Below are 18,745 nucleotides of genomic sequence, written 5' to 3' on the forward strand. Positions count from 1 at the left end.
AAATACTGTGTGATACCATTCATATAAAGATTGGCAAAACCAATCTAAAGGGATAGAGATCATAATAGTGGTTGCCTGGAGGTGGATGGGAGGTGGCTGCTAAGGGGATGAGGAAATTTTATAGGGAGATGGCGTATTCTATGTTTTAGTTGAGGTACTGGTTAAATGGATGTATACACTCATCAAAACCTATCAAATTAGGGCCAACCCCGTGGCTCACCCGGGAGAGTGCAGCACTGGGAGCGCCACTGCAGGTTCGGATCCTACATAGGGATGGCTGGTGTGCTCACTGGCTGAGTGCAGTGGGGGCGACACCAAGCCAAGGGTTGTGATCCCCTTACCAATCACAAAAAACAAACAAACAAAAAAAAACCCTATCAAATTATATATCTAAGATCTGTACATTTTACTATATATAATTATAAAAAAAGAATATTGAATTAACAACATTTACAGGCACTTTCTACACAAAGTTCATAGTGTTAGGTGATTGGAACTTTTCAACAAAACTTTGATTCACAGGCATACATACCTTTCTTTGAATATGATGTTCACAAAGACCAGATAAGATAAGTAATATATCAGACTGGATTTCCAAAACAATGGCCTCTTCCTTTTCATTAGTCCTGCTTAGCATATTTTTAAAGATTCCTGGTATGAAAAAATTTAAGGAATATAGCTATTAAACACTGTATTTTTATTTTGATCAATTACTATTTAGAAAACTCTTCTAAAAATTTCTCCAGCTAGAGAAACTATTTTAGAAGGGGCTATTTTCATTCAATAGTAACCTAGAAGCTGTGGATAGAGGATGATAAATGGATTCCTTGAGCTTTCAATACAACGAGTAGTTCCACATATATAGAATTTATGTATATATACATATATAGCCCCACATATATAGAATTTCTCAATACAATCAGTAGTCCCATATACACAGAAATTCTAGTTCAGAATTAATAGGGTATCATTAAAGGATGATACCAAATGGATACTTTGCCCAGCAAACTGTGTTTTAAAATATGCAGAGTTTCATGAGGCAGAGATGAGTGCCTTTGTAAATATGACCAAAATGCCTGACTGTATGTAGTGCGCCTCAGCTTTTTCTTTCCTCACAGTTAACAGTGCCAATTTTAAGCAGAGGTGGAAGACCTTTCTGTTATTTCTTTTCTTCCTTTTTTTCCCATTTATTTATTTGTTTTATTTTAATTCCTATTGTTTCTGTATCTTCTCACGTCTACCCGAAGGTGTCTTCAGCAACTTTAAGTAGCAGTATTCCATGTGCTTTAAAATCCCTCCCTGGCTTCTAATCAAAATTGAAAAGGACTTACAGCCACTAACAGTGATGAAATGATATTCACAATAAAATTTTGCCTCAAAAAGAATTTTCCTTTAAGCTTTAAATAAGGAATAAAAGTTATTTTTCCTCTGTTAAAGGGGTCAGTGGCATTAGCAGAAAGGTATGGAGCTATGTTCTAAAGTACAAGGGCCATGGAAATCACAGCCTATTTCAATAGCTGGCTCTGAGGGACTATTCTTGGTCCTGTTAGGATGAATTACAGGTGAGGGATCAGACCCTAGGGAGGTCAGTTGGCCTGCTGAAGGCCCCGTGCAGGGTCATGCCATGGACAAAGCCTGTGTTCCTTATCAGGAGCATCTTCTAGGAATCCAACCTGGCTGGCCACAGGTCTGCTTCTCCTTTCCAGATCATCTCATTCTCCTTCCTACCTGGGTGCAGGCATGTATCGTTCCCTCCATCTGTGACACATAGTACATTAATACTGAATTATTTTCTCCATGTTTAAGTATCCTTTAACTTCCTGCCTTTACCTCTTTGTTCTGTTCTAAATCATTCTATTTCTTTGATTCTCCTTCCTAAAACAGCATTGTACACATAATCTCTGATCAAAACCCCTGATGATGGCTCCCCATGCCTAAAGAGGATGAAGTTCAAACTCTGTTGCCTGCCACTCAATTCTTTCCAGCTCGGTCTCTGACTATACCATTAAAATATTTCACATCATTTGTCTTCATAAAACTTGGGCTCCACTTAAACTAGCTCTGAAAACATCATCATACATATTTTAACACCATGATTGCTCATGCTGTTCCCTTGACTGAAAGGCCATTCCTTTTCTTATCCCTCTTGAAACCACCCTTACCTTCACAGGCTCCTATTAAGACTGCCCAATCTTGAAAACAATCCATGCCTATTAGTTTCTGTGACATTTACTCTCTATTCTACTCATTAAGGGCCTAATTGATGGTGCAGGGTAACAAATGCTATCTTTCTATGATATACATATTCTCTTTTGTTCTTATCAAGGACAATGTCCCCAGTATCCTGCTCTATCTATACATGTTTGTAAAACCCAGTGCCCACTCAGAAAGTGTATAAACATTTACAATGAAGTGACTATTGAGCATGTTACTACTATAAAGCTTTGTTAGATTCAGTAACACAAGACCTCTGACTCCATGAACTCACGTAATAAAGATCAACTTCTTTCCGGAAATTAGGGTGAAAAGGTCCTAAGAATAGAAGAACTCTTGCTATTTGTTTTCCCTTTCCCTACCCTATTCCCCTGCCCCAGATAGGATTAAGTCTTCTTCCTGGAAATATGGGAGATTGTATTTCCTGAATCTCCTGTAGTTAGACTGGGTCCTTAAGACTAAGTTTTGTGCAATGGAAAGTGCACGGGAGTGATAAAATGTACTTTCAGGTTTGGTCATCCGAAGCAAACCTGGCAAGAAAGTAAATGCTTTTGCCTAGCTCCCTTTTCAATATACTTCTTTTTCCTTACTATTATTATTATTATTATTGGAGGGTACCATCCCACTACACAAATGATGGAAGAGAAGGCAGTTTAACTCGACAGGAAGAAAAGTTTTGAGTAGGCATTTGTAACTAATTGACATCCAACAGGTTATATCATTTACTCATGAAGCAATCAGTGAATATGAATGACTGAAATAGCTCTTACTTTCAAAGTCAGGAAAGGTGAGGACTGGATGACTTTTTTTTTTTTTAAATAATAAAAGGTAAAGCAGTTTTTGTTTAGGGGTTCTAAATTTTACACTGGACTTACATGTACCTATTTTAGGGGATAAGTTGACTCAGCATAATCGATTGTAAGTTGAAAATCAAGGATATTCTGATTTTTCCTATCAGAAAAGAAACTCCTATATTCATTTCTGTATACAACAAGGTACCAGTGTTCAGGTATGTCAGATGCATTGGAAAGTGTAATGTCCTCTTTTAAAATGGCTTCAAAAGGCCTTAATACTAGAAGAATGAATCATAACAGCACATTAAAAAAAAGATAATCTTAAATAAAAAATGGTATCTGAACTGAGAAAACAGATGTTTAAAGGATTAGTGATTATGATGTTTTAATAAGAATACAAACTGATTTATAGCAACAATATGAAACAAGAATCAAGAAAATATTCAGGAGTTTCTTAGGCATAAAAACAAAATAAATTTGTAGAAAAACATTTCAAACAAAACCTCTAGTATTAAAATGTTCCACTTTTATCGGTAAACTACCATGTTATATTTTACCTATGAGTTGCTGAATTGCTCCCTTTTCACAAAGATCTATGTTTACAGTCTCATCTTCAAGGTAGACCATGGCTCTTAGGAGTCTTAAACTGTAACGCATTTGGGCAAACTTGTTGCCACGGCCACCTGCACCATGAAAACTGTTACCATGACTAAAGAAGGAATCTGGGGAAAAAAATTATTTACTTTACATCAAGAAATTTAAAACATTTAAAATTTAAAAAAAAATCAGACATACTATCTATAAGTTTAAACAGATATTAAAATTTTGTTATATTTGCTTTAGTTTTTTTAGAGAGGTAAATAAAATATTATCCCATCTCTCCTTCTATTCCCAGTACAGAAATAAATACTTTAAGATTTTATTCAAATCTATCATATTGTATGTATCTTTTGTAACTTGTTCCTGTTACTCAACATTATGTTTTAAAAATTATTTGCATTGTCACAAATAGATCTAGATCATTAATTTTAATTACTTTCAGTATTCATTTCATAAATGAATCAGTTTATCAATTCACTAGTACAAACTGCTACAATGAACACTCTGGTTCATGTCTCCTTATTCCCAGAGATAAGAATTCTCTATGTGACACCAGAATCATATAGGGTATACCCACACTGAATTTTACTAAAGTTGCCAAATTGTTTCCAAAGTGATTATATAGATACAGTGTATAGGACTAATTGATTTTTTCCAAATCATTTTTAATGTTTTTGAAAATTTGGGATTTTCTCTGTGACATGGCAGTCCCTATCCTTCATACACTTCTGTACTGAATTATTTTCTTGTAAATATGTAGAAGTTCTTCATGAACCTGGATTCTAATCCTTTATCAGTCATGGGGGTAGTAAATGTCTTCTGTCAATTTGGAGATTGATATTTCATTCTGATTTTGTCATATAGACATTTGTAAGTTTTACAGTAGTTAAATACATCAATCTTTTCCTGCATAACTTAAGCTCATGAGTCTTTTTAAAGAAATCTTTTCCTACCCTGATATCTATCATAAAGATATTTTACTATGTTTTCGTCTAAGAGCTTCACATTTACTTTTCATATTTAGGTCTTTAATTCATTTTGCAACTGAATTTTTTTTAACAAAGTGAAAGATCTAATTTTTACTTTTTCACATGAAGGGCCAACTTCCCCAGCACCACTCTTCTCTCACTATTGGCAATATCATCTCTGATAATGCCAACCTTGCATATATTCCATGCTATTTGTCTATCCCTGACCCAGTACCACATAATTTTAATTACCATAGCTTTATGGTAGGTCTTGATAAATAGCAAGGCAAGTCCTCCCTTCTTTACAATAGCATTCTTTAAAAGGTTCTTTTATAAGTAGCTTTATGTTTAAAGCTAAAAAAGTTTACAATTCTGTTCTGAGTGTTGTGTACTGGTTAAAAGTGTGAGTTTTGAAGGCTGTGTTAAATCCTTGCTCTGCAGCTTACTGTGTGTCTAGAAACAAGTTATTTAGCGTCTCAGATTGAGTTCTACCCATCTGACAAACCAGGATAATAATAGTACCTATACTTGCTAGGACTGTTGGGAGGACTAAATGAGTTAATACTCGTACAGTGTTTAAGTCCTACCATACAGTAGGTACTCAATAACTGTTAGCTATCAGTCTTCTCTTATCAGGCAGCATTTTCCTTTTTGATTTATAGTCTTCTATAAACATAAATGATAAAAAGAATAGACAGAAGAAATGTTTTCTTTAGTGGAAAGTAATTTAACAAGACTAAATTTAGAAACTCAGCATATAAGAAATTAGAGAATAAAAAGGCTATAATTTTTTTCCTCCCTCTTGGATAAATGAGTGATTTTCTTGATCTAATGAAAATGCATCATACAAAATTATTTCCAGAACAAAATTAGTACCAGAAGAGAAACAGTATCTTCCCTATAAAAATTTTTTTTTTCCTTTTTGTCTTTTTTCGTGACTGGTAATGAGATCGCAACACTCAGTGTCACGCCCGTACCGCGACCGGCAATGGGATCGCAACCCTCAGTGTCGCGCCTGCACCGCGCTCAACCAGTGAGCGGACCGGTCTCTATATGGGATCTGAACCCTCAGCGGGAGCGCCGTCACGCTCCCAAGCACTGCACTCTATGGAGTGCGCCACCGGGCCGGCCCCCTATAAAATTTTTTAAAACATGAATGTATTTCTTGTTTTCTAAGAATTAAAATAATATACTAATTCAAATTGGAGGCTCTGCTAATTTGGTAGAGTACATATGGAGTCATTATTTCTTGCTAGAAATCTAGATTTTAAGCTTCATGAAGGTAAGGACTTTCATTTATTTTAAGCATAAATGTATTTTCAGCAGGTAAAACAGTATCTGGTAGGCATTCGTTTTGTTGAACAAGTGCATTAACATATTGCCAGGATTTATCTCCTTCCTAAATACAATTTTTGGATAGGACTAATAATATACAAATTTAAATCAATTTATATGTATGATTTCTTTTATGTGTGCATCAACTATAGTTATGAGATTTACTAATGCCTAACTTTAAATAAAATCTCAATTTTTTTTCTTAAAACAATGTACAAACAGATTAAAAGGAAGATGGATCTACATATTTTTATTTCTTTTCACTGTAATTAACTATCACTTTTTGTATTGAATATAGAAATATATTGAGAGTTCTGTTGAAAAACGAAGCTTAGAATTTTGACAGGAATCTTGAAGGGTCACTCACCTTCACTCTCACACCATTCTAGAAATGCAAGGACTCGAGCATTTCCCTGGCATGACATGTACTCTTCTATTAATAGAGGAGCCACTGTTGACAAAGTGGCAATTGCATGCAGTTGTAATTCTTCATGCTGTGCGGCAGACCATTCGATTATTTTGTGTTTCTCAGGCTTTTTAACATAGGTAAACAAAGCCAAAACAACTTTGCCATCAATTAATAGCTATGAAAGAAGACAGAAGGTACTTTGTTAGTAATTAAAATAACTAATTAAAATAACTAATTAACTAATTTAATTAACTAATTAAAATAACTTCATTTAATCTAAGAAAATTAAATGATTTCCAAATTGATGTTTTATTGATGATCGTTTCAAAATATTTCCTTCATAAATATCCTCAGTCTAACTAGAACAGTGGTGCAGCGGAAGCATGCTGGGCCCATAAATATCCCCCATCTATGATAGGTACCAAAAAAACATAGAAAATAAAAAAACAGAAAAAAAAGCAACAATAACAGTTGGTTATAATCCCTTTTTCTGAGGTATGCACTTTCTAGGTGACAATAATACACAATATGTATTAATTTTTTGTCTTTGCTGCTCATATATGTAATTTAGTTTTTGCTTATGATAAAACCTTAGGAGTTAAAAATTTGGGGAAAATAAACTGCTGGCATTTCTTTCCTTACTCCATTTTTTGAAGGAAACATTTCACAGACTTAGCTGTGTACTATAAAAAACAATTTTGTCTGAAGTAAAGAATAAGGCTAATATTTAACCACATACAACAGAACTTATATAAACATTCTATCAAATGAATGTTAGTTAGGTCACAAGCCATGTTTAATTACATGCCTAGTATTTAAAAATTTTATTGAATCTATTATTTCAATAAAAATAAAACAAAAATGTATAGCTATTAGGACAACAGAGTTAATATTACAGCTGTTTCTGGTTGATGAATATTTATAGTTTATAAGAAAATAAAACACTATGTACTATATTATATTTAATTCTCTTTTAATTTGGCATTATTCTATAAAGACTTTTTCACAATAACAATTATGAATTTTTTTCAATTCCCTACTAGTCTGCATGGAAAGAATGCAAGATTTAGAGTTCAGAAAACAGGTATATGAATAACTACTAGTTCTGGCATTATGGTAATAATTAAGTGGATAATGTTTTTTGAAATTCCCTGTGAACTGCAATTGATAGTGCACCTATTCATTATCACTGCTATCACTGGGCCACAAACATATGACATAAAGAAAATAGTTAATTCTGCTGCTCACAAAGTGCTTTAAGGACCTCATCAAAATCTTTGTGTTTGACTATTGTCTATAAAATGTTCAATCAACTAAAATTGGTTTATAAGCTGTAGTGGAAACTTTATTTATTGTCTTTAAATCCATGATTTAATACCTATATAATACTCCACTGTAATAATAAACTATATTTTATGGAATGATTTTCTATTTGGCATTTCAGAAAATATATTTAGGTTCTATATCAAAGTGGCATTAGCAAGTAAATGCTGAGCTCATTTAAATCCTCATAATAATCCCATGAGGTAGGTGCTATCCCCATGTTAAAGTTGAGCTACCTGGGATTTAGAGAAACTAAACAACCTATTAAAGATCATATAGCTAGAAAGTTATAGCCTTAGGATTCCACCTGACTAAAGCCTTTACCACTATATTAGCCCTTCTTGGTATTATTGGTAATGACATGAAGGTATTTCAAAAAGTTTATGGATTCTGTTTTTCCACAGACTTTTTGGAGTACCCTCATATTGATAGAATGAATCCCCACTTCTTTTTCATGGTAACCCCTTGATACTTGAGAGAATTTTAGGACGAAATGGAAATTTCGCTTAATGTGGCAAGTAACTAAACTAATGGAATTATTAGTAATACATTTTCCTATCACTTTATAGTTTACAAAGCCTTCATCTCAACCTCTTAACAGCCCTGTGAGCAGGACAGAAGTATTATAACCTTTCTTTTACAGAAGGATAAACTAAGTCTCAGAAAGATGAGGTGATTTTTCCAAGGCCACATAACTAGTAGGTGATAAGGCAGAAGTGAAATTCAGTTCCAGTGTCCTTTAGATTACATCATGCTCTTATGTGAAAAATAAAGTACTAAAACAAATTCATGGATAATAAAAAAAAATTAAAGACATTAGGTTTATCTATTTATTTATTTTTCTTTTCTTTTCCTTTTTTTTTTGTCTTTTTTCGTGACCGGTAACGGGATCGCAACCCTCAGTGTCGCGCCCGCACTGCGACCGGCAACGGGATCGCAACCCTCGGTGTTGTGCCCGCACCGCGCTCAACCAGTGAGCGGACCGATCTCCACATGGGATCCGAACCCTCGGCGGGAGCGCCGCCGCGCTCCCAAGCGCTGCACTCTACCGAGTGTGCCACCGGGCCGGCCCAAGACATTAGGTTTATGTAGAGAAAAAGCAGGTTCATAAATGTTTGAGATAGGCATCACAGAGGTTAACAACTTCCTCTGGCATTAAAACATCCCTTGTTACTAAGGTCAGAGACAAACTATTAGGCTGAATGCGCCTGTATGAAACTTCTTTTATATTATGCTCTCTTATTCAGGAGATCTAAATATACTGATAAATTTCTTAGGTTCTACTGTTTTTCTTTGGATCATGTTTTTTAAATTTAGGTACCTTATTAACAGATAGGCAAAGAAAATTTTTGAAAGCTGAAATTCAGGCTAGTCAGAGTTTGTTACTTCTCTGGTAAAGATATATGGGTTGATGAAGGATGTGCAGTCATGACTTTTAAAAAAGTTATACTACAAAGTGAGACAATTTTTATTAATTTTCCTGTTTTGATTGCTCTTTACCTGTACAGTAGGTAAATCTTTACATAAGATAACAATCATATTGAATAGCAATTTCTTCAACTCAAAATCTTCATAGGAATTAGAAAGCTTAAGACCTTTTACCAAAGGATTTTGACTTTTAACTGTGAAGGGAAAAGAAAGAGTAAAATGAAAGCTAAAATGATGTACAAGACTCATCAAGATAATTAAAAAAAATATAAAGTTTTATGGTTTTTACCTTCATTAAAGGTTGCAAATAGTATCAAATCTCTGGCAAAGCCACATTCCTGATATAAATACACAAAACATGAATTAATCAGATGGAAATTAAGATACAGATGACCATTTTTACCTACTATTTAAGTACCATTTATGATATTCACCTATTGTCATTCATTGGAATTCATAAAGCACTAATAAAAGGGATGAAAGCAAGAAAATAAAAGAATATAGCCAGATATACTTGTAATTTATTTCATTTTAAACCTACAGAAGTAGGTTCTAAGAAATGTTTTACATTATTCTATGAATATTCTACAAGACACAGTTATGGTCTGAATGGTTGTCCCCTCCAAAGTTCATGTGGAAGCTTGATTCCCAATGTGGCAGTGTTGAGAGAGGTGGGGCCTTTGGTAGGTGACTGGATTGTGAGGGCTATGCCCTCGTGAATGGACTAAATCATTCATGAATTAATGAATTAATGGATTAGTGGGTTAATGAATGTGTGGGTTATCATGAGAGAGGCACTGGTAGCTTTAGAAGGAGAGCAAGTGAGCATGTTAATACACTCTTAGCCCCCTTGTCATGTGATATCCTGCATTGTTGTGAGACTTGGCAGAGTCCCCACCAAGGAGACCCTTACCAGATGTGCTCCCTTGACCTTGGACTTCCCAGCCTCCAAAATTGTAAGAAATAAATTTCATTTTCTTTATAAATTATCCAGTTTCAGCTATTCTATTATATGAATAGTACAAAGATACTATTTAACGTTTGGTAAGAACCCAAAATGTATTAGGTCTACATAATTTCTTCTGTAATTCATTTTCTATACCTTTAAGTGACACAATAAGAGATGAAAATCCAGTTATTTTCGACAGCTTTACTTCTTAAACATCCCCACTCCTACCCCAACCACTCTCACTATGGCAAATATTTGCTCAAGAGATAACAAAATAGTTTCTACTTAACATGGAAATCCCTGAAGAATGACCACAGTTGCAACATTTCAGCATGAGGAAAATCATTCCTGACAGAGATATCCTAGTTGGACTTTGCACATTAGGAAGATCTTTTTAGGGGCAAACGCTGAGCTTTTGAGCTTACAGTTTCATATTCCTACTACTTTAGAATCCATATGGTTTACATTATAAAATATGGAGAGGCTCAGTTCCTGGTATGGCTGAGTAGTTCCTATAAGACAGATCCTCCTGCTGGTAACAATTGTAAACTCTGGACAAAATATAAAAACAACTCTCTTGTGACTAAGAGCAAGCAGACACTGGAAGGAAGTCAGGACTTTTGAAGAAGGGAGTGGCACTGCATGAGTTTTCCATTTTTTAAAAATGGCTTTGGGCCTAAGGAAAGGTCATATTCTGCGCCTTGTGGGGATGCTGAAACTCAGAGTAAACCTGTAGTCTTAGTGGCTTAAAGAACCAGAGCACAGAGGCAACCACAGCCACTATTTAGTGAAGGAAGGAATCCCATTACGGAGACAGGCAGAGAAGAACAACCTCAAATTCTGTGTACAAACCCTTCCCAGATCTCTGGCTGATGACTGAACCACAGAAGTGCAGGAAAACTCAAGCATCCCTGGTAAGACTAGAAGAACTGAACTGAGATTTGAGGTGCCATCGACTACAGGGATGAATCTAGCCAAGTTAAATGCCTATTAATAAACAAACAAGCAAACAAAACACAAACTACTCTTTAGCCAGAACCCACAGTAAAGATGCCCATGATGAATGGAAAGATAGGAACTCTTAGTGGAAAAACAGAAATTACAAAAAAGAACCAAAAATAAATTCTCAGACTAAAAAATATATCTTAATTAAAAATGTACTAGATGAGATAAACAGCAGAATGGAGGTGATAGAAAAAAAAAGTCAGTGAACTTAAATATATAGACCAATACAAGTTATACAATCTGAAGAACAGAAAAATGAGTGAAAAGAGTGAACAGAGACTCACAAACCTGTGCAACAATATAAAAAAGTCAAACATACAAGTAATTGGAGAAAGAATAGGGCTAAAAAAAGAAATTGAAGAAATAATAGCCCAAATTCTCCAAATTTGGTTAAAGACTTAAATTTACATATTCAAGAAGCTGTATGAACCCCAAGCAGGATAAATACAAAGGAAATCACACCTTGGCACATCATAGGAAAACTGCTGAAAACCAAAGATAGAGTGAAAATCTTGGCAACAGCCAGAGGAAAAAATGATATATTGTACATAGGGAACAATAATTTGAAAAAACAAATACTTCTTGTCAGAAACATTTCAGGTTTTCCTAATCTTTTCCACACTTCCAACTCTGCCTCTAATTCACTATGTACCAGAGGCCAGAAGACAGTGGAACATTATCTTTAAAGTGGTAAATGAAAAATTTTTACAAACTAGAATTCTATATTCAGTGAGCATAGTTCTCAAGAATTAAGGTGAATTGAAGATATTTTCAGATGAAAGAAAACTAAGAGAATTTGTTGCCACCAGCTAGCAGATCTGTACCACAAGAAATGGTAAAGGAAGTTCTTCCAGTGAAAGAGAAATGATGCCAGATGAAAACTCATATCCTCAGGAGGGAAAGAAAAGCATCATAAATAGTACATATGGGCACAAATTATAAAATATAAGAAGGATCTCAAATTTCCAAAGGAATGCAAAGAAGAATTGGCAGCATGATATGTATATTGTTGACCATAATGGCATTACAACATAATTTGGCATTATAACAAAATACATAGATATTACAACATATTTTAGGACTCCCTTCTCCAGCCCCCACCACTTCCATAATTAAAATTAATGCAATTTGCTTCATACTTACGATTATTGGTGCTCCAGGGTTTTGAGCTATAATTGTAGTGATCACTAATATATCATTTCTAAGCTGACGATCGTAATGACTAAAACCTCTCATAAACAGATTTTTAAACACTTCCTTCAAAGCCCTAGAAAATAAAGTCATATTTTAAAGACCATATTGTTATGGACTGAATGTTTTTGTCCCTCCAAAATTCATATATTGAAATCCTGATCCCCAATGTGATGGTATTAGAAGGCAGGGCCTTTGGGAAGTAATAAGGTCATGAAGATGGAGCACTCATGAATGGGCCTAGTGCCCTTATAAAAGGGATCCCAGAGAGCTTTCTTGCTCTCTTTCTTCCATGTTAGGACATGAGAAGTCAGCACTCTACAACTTGGAAGAGTGCATTCACCAGAATCCAGCCACGCTGGTACCCTGATTGATCTCAGACTTCTGGCCTCCAAAACTGTGAGAAATAAATTTCTGTTGTTATCAACTACCCAATCTAAGGTATTTTGTTATAGCAGCCTGAACTGACACATATTTCTATGGAAATATTACTTAAGCGTCTTTCAACAAAATCTCCCTTTTTATATTACATTATTCATTTCAAGTTTTCCTAGTCTTTTCCATACATCCAACTCTGCCTCTAATTCACTATGTACCAGAAAAGAACCCATTAATCTAATCTCTACATGGTGGTCAAAGTGACTTCTCCAAAATAAGGATTCAATTATGTCACTTTCCTTTTTAAAACCATTTAAAGACTTGTCTTTGTTCTTAGGATACAGCCCTATCTCTTTAACATGGTTTATCAGGCCTTTCATGTTATAGTTGCTGTTAACATTGTTAGCCTCATTTCTCACCATTCTACTCTGTTCTTTCTGTTCTCACCATCTTGAATTTCTTTCAGTTCTTTTTGTTTGTTAGTTTGGGTTTATGGGTTTCTTTCTTTTTTTTGGAGCTGGCCAGTACGGGGATGAGACCTGGTATCTTGGTATTATCAGCACCATGCTCTAATCAACTGAGCTAACCAGCCAGCCTACTTTCAGCTTTTTGATTTTGCCACATTCTATTTTCACTTCTGTTCCCCCTGTCTAAGATGCTCCCCACATAAAGAACTTTTCTGTGTTGTTAATTCCTATTTATTATTCAGATACCTGATTAGCATTCCTTAGGAAGCACTTATTAACTCTCCAAGTCTGGATCAGGTTCCTTCTACACTAGACATTTGTTGCTTTGCCTCCTGGGACCCACTTGCCCTTCTTATAATAATAGTACCCTTATTTTTATTTAGGTGTTCACTACTTGCCAACTCTTAATCATGTGAAGCTGCCTTCAGCTGCTTTTTAGCCAGTCAGAGCTTTCCTTTTCTCTATCATTCTTAATTCATTCTGGAATAGGCATTTGGCCAACATGAGACCATTCAGGGCCAACAGGGACTGAATTTGAAGACTTTTCTTTGAGCTTTCAGGATAGCAAGGCTTCTCTTCTGCTTGATTTGGGGTTGAGATGATGTGAACCTAGATTTCTTAGGTCTCACTACATGGAACTTGAGAATTAAGCTAACAGAGTGGAAGATAGTACAGAGAGGTAAAGAGGGAACAAGTCCTGATATTTGCTGAGCCTTGAATAAAGATGTACATGAAACCAGTTTTATCTTTGTCTTTATAGCTACAGTAGCCTATAAATTTCCTATATTGCTTAAGTCAATTGGGTTGGGTTTTAGTTTACTTGCAAATAAAAATGTGTTGATTCACTTTCTTCTGGAGAACACAAAGCACCTTGCAGTAATCTCTATCATAATATTTTAGTATGCTCTTTTAGTTGCTTATTTATTTGTCCAACTCTCCTAGCAAAATGTAAATTCCATGAAAACAGAGACCATGTCTGTATTGTTTCCACTGTACTTCTACAGCCTAGTACTGAAACTGGCAAAAGCAGACGATTATTTGTTGAATAAATGAATAAGCAACTTGAAGGCTTACTCACATTTTATTGCTACTGTTTATTGCATATCTAGAAGATAGTAAGCACTCAATAATAGATTTACTGAATGAATAAATGAAATAGTTCTAAATGCCTAATTTTTCTTTATACATATTCAAAGGCATAATTTAGTCTTAATTCTTTAAACTACTTTAAGAGTCTTCCACATAGAAAAGCATGGCTTGTTATTGTGCAATTTCATTTATACCGTGGCACAAAAAAGATGTTCTGGAACACAGCCATCATGTGTCAAAAGCCTAACTGAACACAGATTCAAACAAAGATATTAGTTATGTCACTGGCTATCATTTTAAATTAAAAAAAATTTCTATCTAACCAAATATACTTACAGCAAACATTCTAAGTTACTAAGCTGTTGTATGATTTCTTCTTTTGAAGATTTTTCCAATAAGTTCCAAAGTATTTCTGATGAACGAAACAGAAGCTGTCCAGAAGGATCTGGGTCATTGAGGTGAGCACAGATTCCACTGGCTGCTTGTGCTTTCATCATTAAAGTACAATTAACTTCTGAAAATAAATTTGAAAAATTATTTATGTTATACTGTCTTGACATTGTTAGATGGAAACAAAAATTATTGACAATGAAGTGTTCAAACTTAAATAATATTATACAAACCAGAAGTTGAGAGATGCTGCAGAACTTTAAGTACCCAAAGTTTCTCAACAAGTTGATTTTCAAGCAAGGTCATTGACTGGACCATTGTTTTTGCCAATCCTCCAATTTCAGCCATTTTAATCTTGTAAGATGAACTAGCTTGCTGGTAACCTAACAATAATTAGTTAATAACTATGTACAATTATATTATATAATGATTGAAAAGAATGAGTAATTTATCATTAACAGCAACAACAAAAAATTGTAGTAAGTGAGCAGCATTTAAAATTTGTATAGCATAGGGAAGGGCAAACCTTTTTTGAAAAGGTCCAGATAGTATTTTAAGCTTAGCAAGTTATAAGGTTTCTTCTCAATTACTCAACTCTGTAGCATGTTGCAGCATAATGCTGTAGCAAGAAAGCAGATATACATAATACAAAAATAAATGGGTGTGGCTGTGTTCCAATAAAACTTTATTTGCAGGTGGCTGACTTTGGCCTGGGGACTGTAGATTGCTGATATCTGGTGTAGCATTTGAAATAGGACCATGAATTTTGGGGATACATCTTAAGTTTTGGGGATCCCACTTAAGTTCTAAGAGAGAACAATATTTCTTATTCGTCACTGGATAGGACTCTCTGCAAAGGAAAATGGCATGATTGCAAGTACTATTCAGGTCAATGCCTTACTTCAGTGCTTTCAAAGGACAACAATCATGCGGTGTCAGCAATAAAACAAGAGGTGAAAAATATAATGCTTCTCTTATAAATGCTAGTGTATTAGTCCATTTCTGTTGCTTATAACAAAATACACAAGAACTGGGTGATTTATAAAGAAAACAAAATTTATTTGCTTACAGTTTCTGAGGCTGGGAAGTCCAAAGTCCATCTGGTGGTGGTGACAATGACCCAGGGATCTCACATTGCAAGATGGTGCAAGCAGAGAGAACAGAGAGAGAGACAGACTCTCCCCTCTCTCTTTTAAAGCCCTCAGAACCATACCATACCCCTGGCCACCATTTTTAATTCATTCACTATGGCATGGTCCTACAACCCAATCACCTCTTCAAGGCTCCACCTTTTAATTACCATAATACGATTTCCTACCCTCTTAACAGCCACAGAGGGGGCTAAGTTTTTAATACGTAAAACCTGGAGGACACAATTCAAGTTCCAGTGAGTTTTGGGGGGACATAATTCAATCCAGTATAGCTAGTGAATGTAATGGTATTTTAGGGAAGTTTGATTATTAGTGAAATGTCTTATAAAAATTTCCTTCTGCCTTAGCACCCGTGAGAAACACTACATCGCCTTTTGATGCAGTTGCACAGGTGCCTGCCTAACTATATTCAACAAGAGAGATTAAATACCAGAGGGTATTTATTCACCTGAGATGAGGCTATTTTCTCTCAGAGATCTCATTTATCTAACTCCCTGACTTCCTGACTTTTCAGACCAACTAGATTCCTTAATTTTGCCATAGTTTTGAGATATCTGTCAGTTTGTTTTATCTTTCCAAATTTGATCTCTGGCCATGGACAAGACCCTATGCATGCATTCCTGTAATTAGTTCAGTATAGTCTATGCCTAGCAACTACATAGTGCCTGAATTTTAAAAGGCATTTAAAAAAGTACAAAGAGAAAAACAAAAATTGCCCAAAATTTCACCATCTAGAGATAACGTTAACATTTTGGTATATTTTTTGCTGATATTTTTCAGGTATGCATATAATTTTAATAACATACTGTATATATAATTTTATATTATACTGTAGCCACTAAAATTTCTATTGTAACCTTTTTCTGATGCTGCAAAATATTTTCCAAACTCATGATTTTTATTTGCATAATAGTCTATCATACGGATGGACCAAAAGTAAATACTTGATACTTACTGTATCTTTTTCTATTGAGATTACATTTCTATAGCAGGATATAGCAATATTAAGGCTTGTCGACTTGATCCCTATCTCCAGGGCTATGTCTCTTCCAATTACTGAGAACTTTTTTTTTTTTTTTTTTTTTTTTTGTCTTTTGTCTTTTTCCGTGTCCGGCAATGGATTCCAACCCTCAGTGTTGCCCCCGTACCGGACCGGGGACCGGCAACGGGATTGCAACCCTCGGTGCTGCTCCCGTGCCTCGCTCAGCCAGTGAGCGGGAACCGGTCTGTATGTGGGATCCGAACCCGGGGGGGGGGGCGCCGCCGCGCTTCCCAAGCGGCGCACTTATCCAGTGCGCCACCGGGCCGGCCCCTTTCTTTTTTTTTTTTTTTCTTTTTTTTTTTTTTTCTTTTTTTTTTTTTTTCTTTTTTTTTTTTTTTCTTTTTTTTTTTTTTTCTTTTTTTTTTTTTTTCTTTTTTTTTTTTTTTTTACTGAGAACTTTTAAGCTGTGGTCAAGATGACCATTCATACTCATTTCTTGAAACCGACAACAGTTAGTGAGAGTGTTAAGATTCCTAATGTTCAGAGCTTGATAAAATTAAGGTCAACCTCACTTCTCTGCACATCAACACTCCCCTGTCTTAACTTGCACACAATTTGTCTCCCTTTTTTGGAAAGGTGCCTGTATTTGGCCAAGGTTAAGTCTAAACTTGTGCTTTTAATTCCATTTTAATTCCATGCTTTCTTTGAGAATTTTGCCTTCCCATTTCCCACTTACTAGCTTTAGGTCCTCTGCATACAAACTTAATTTCTCCCTATCCTAAAAACAGTAACAAAATCCAAATAACCTTTCTTTAATTTTGCTACCAGTTGAGCTGTTCTCTATCTTCCTTCTTTTTCTTCACCATTTGAGCTGAAAATATAAGTCTGTATTCATGAACTGCCTCTACACCCTCACTCTCAAACCCACTGCCGCTATTCTCACAATCCTCTCATTTGTTAATTCTGAATCAGTCCTGACCATTTTATGTCAATGGAGCTGTCAAAGATTAACTACAACTTTTCAGATACTACATTAACGTCGTGGTCTTTCATTCTTTAATGACAGAGGCCTCTGCAGCATTTGACACTGAGACCACTCCCTCCTTCAGCAAACATTTCATTCACTGGCACACAGACATGGCAGTCTTCAGGTTTTCTTCTTCCCTTTGAACCTCCTTTACTGCCAATTTCTTTGGATAATTTTTTCCAAACCTCAATATAGGCACTCTCCATGATGTCAGTCTTGATCCCTTGCTGTTACTATATTCTTCTTTTTTAAAAAAACTAGCTTTATTTACCAGTGATTGCTAAAATTACATGAACTTAAAAAGCATTTAGGCTTATTTACTTAATTTAGGAGTGTGCATTATTAATCAGCCAATTTGGTGTCATGTAGATGATATACAAACATTTATAGACATAAACATACATGTAGACACAACACACCACATACACATAAAAACACAGAAAGAAAGAAAGGTCTTATAGTTTTCACTCAACATTTTAGCTATGAGACAGGTACAATATAAAATTCACTAATTTAGAAGAACAGTTGGGTTCAAATTGTCTCTATGAATGGAACAAGTTAAAGCTTCTCTGCCCCATGTGGCCAAAGCCCTCACTGAACTGTAGAAAAAGCAAGAAAACAAATTTACAACTCAAAGCATAGAGAAAGAATGCAGGCCTTTTCAATAAGGAGTTTGGCTGTGTCAGTTAGAGGAGATACAGTGGAAGACTAAGAAATGGATGCCAACACACAACAATCACAGAATTTTACCATAGGGTCTTACAAGAAAATGCACAGATGAGCCTAGAAAAAAATTCAGAAGTCTATTCAAAATAACCAACTGAATGCCAGAAAGTTGTATTTTGGAGACCAATTTAGCTCCACAGGCAGTCTTTTCAGTTTAGCTTATTTCTTAGAGTACTCACTTCAGGAAAAAGAAACCATTTTCTATGCCTGCTTGACCTTAAGACCTAACTTTTATAAATACTTTATCTAGCTTTCTTTTTGTTTTTAACTTGGGATAGTAATTAATCAAAAATGTTGGTAGATTTAATTTTCTCATCGA

General features: G+C 35.1%; 1 protein-coding gene across 3 annotated transcripts in view; it reads right to left on the reverse strand.

Moving 5' to 3' along the window:
• LOC103601220 (chromosome unknown open reading frame, human C7orf63) overlaps nucleotides 1-18,745 on the reverse strand; it is a 62,952-nt gene that overhangs the window by 15,248 nt on the left and 28,959 nt on the right. For 2 of the 3 annotated variants that reach the window (XM_008585604.1, XM_008585601.1), the window contains 8 exons: nucleotides 14,774-14,923; nucleotides 14,487-14,664; nucleotides 12,169-12,292; nucleotides 9,361-9,409; nucleotides 9,144-9,265; nucleotides 6,279-6,495; nucleotides 3,566-3,730; nucleotides 533-651 (listed from right to left, as the gene is read on the reverse strand). In XM_008585604.1, the coding sequence (XP_008583826.1) occupies nucleotides 533-651; nucleotides 3,566-3,730; nucleotides 6,279-6,495; nucleotides 9,144-9,265; nucleotides 9,361-9,409; nucleotides 12,169-12,292; nucleotides 14,487-14,664; nucleotides 14,774-14,923 (1,124 nt within the window). The remainder of the gene's footprint in view (nucleotides 1-532; nucleotides 652-3,565; nucleotides 3,731-6,278; nucleotides 6,496-9,143; nucleotides 9,266-9,360; nucleotides 9,410-12,168; nucleotides 12,293-14,486; nucleotides 14,665-14,773; nucleotides 14,924-18,745) is intronic. The other variant, XM_008585603.1, reaches the window with a different exon arrangement.

The sequence above is a fragment of the Galeopterus variegatus genome, unplaced genomic scaffold, assembly GCF_000696425.1.
Source record: "Galeopterus variegatus unplaced genomic scaffold, G_variegatus-3.0.2 Scaffold3639, whole genome shotgun sequence".
In the NCBI taxonomy this organism is placed as follows: domain Eukaryota; kingdom Metazoa; phylum Chordata; class Mammalia; order Dermoptera; family Cynocephalidae; genus Galeopterus; species Galeopterus variegatus.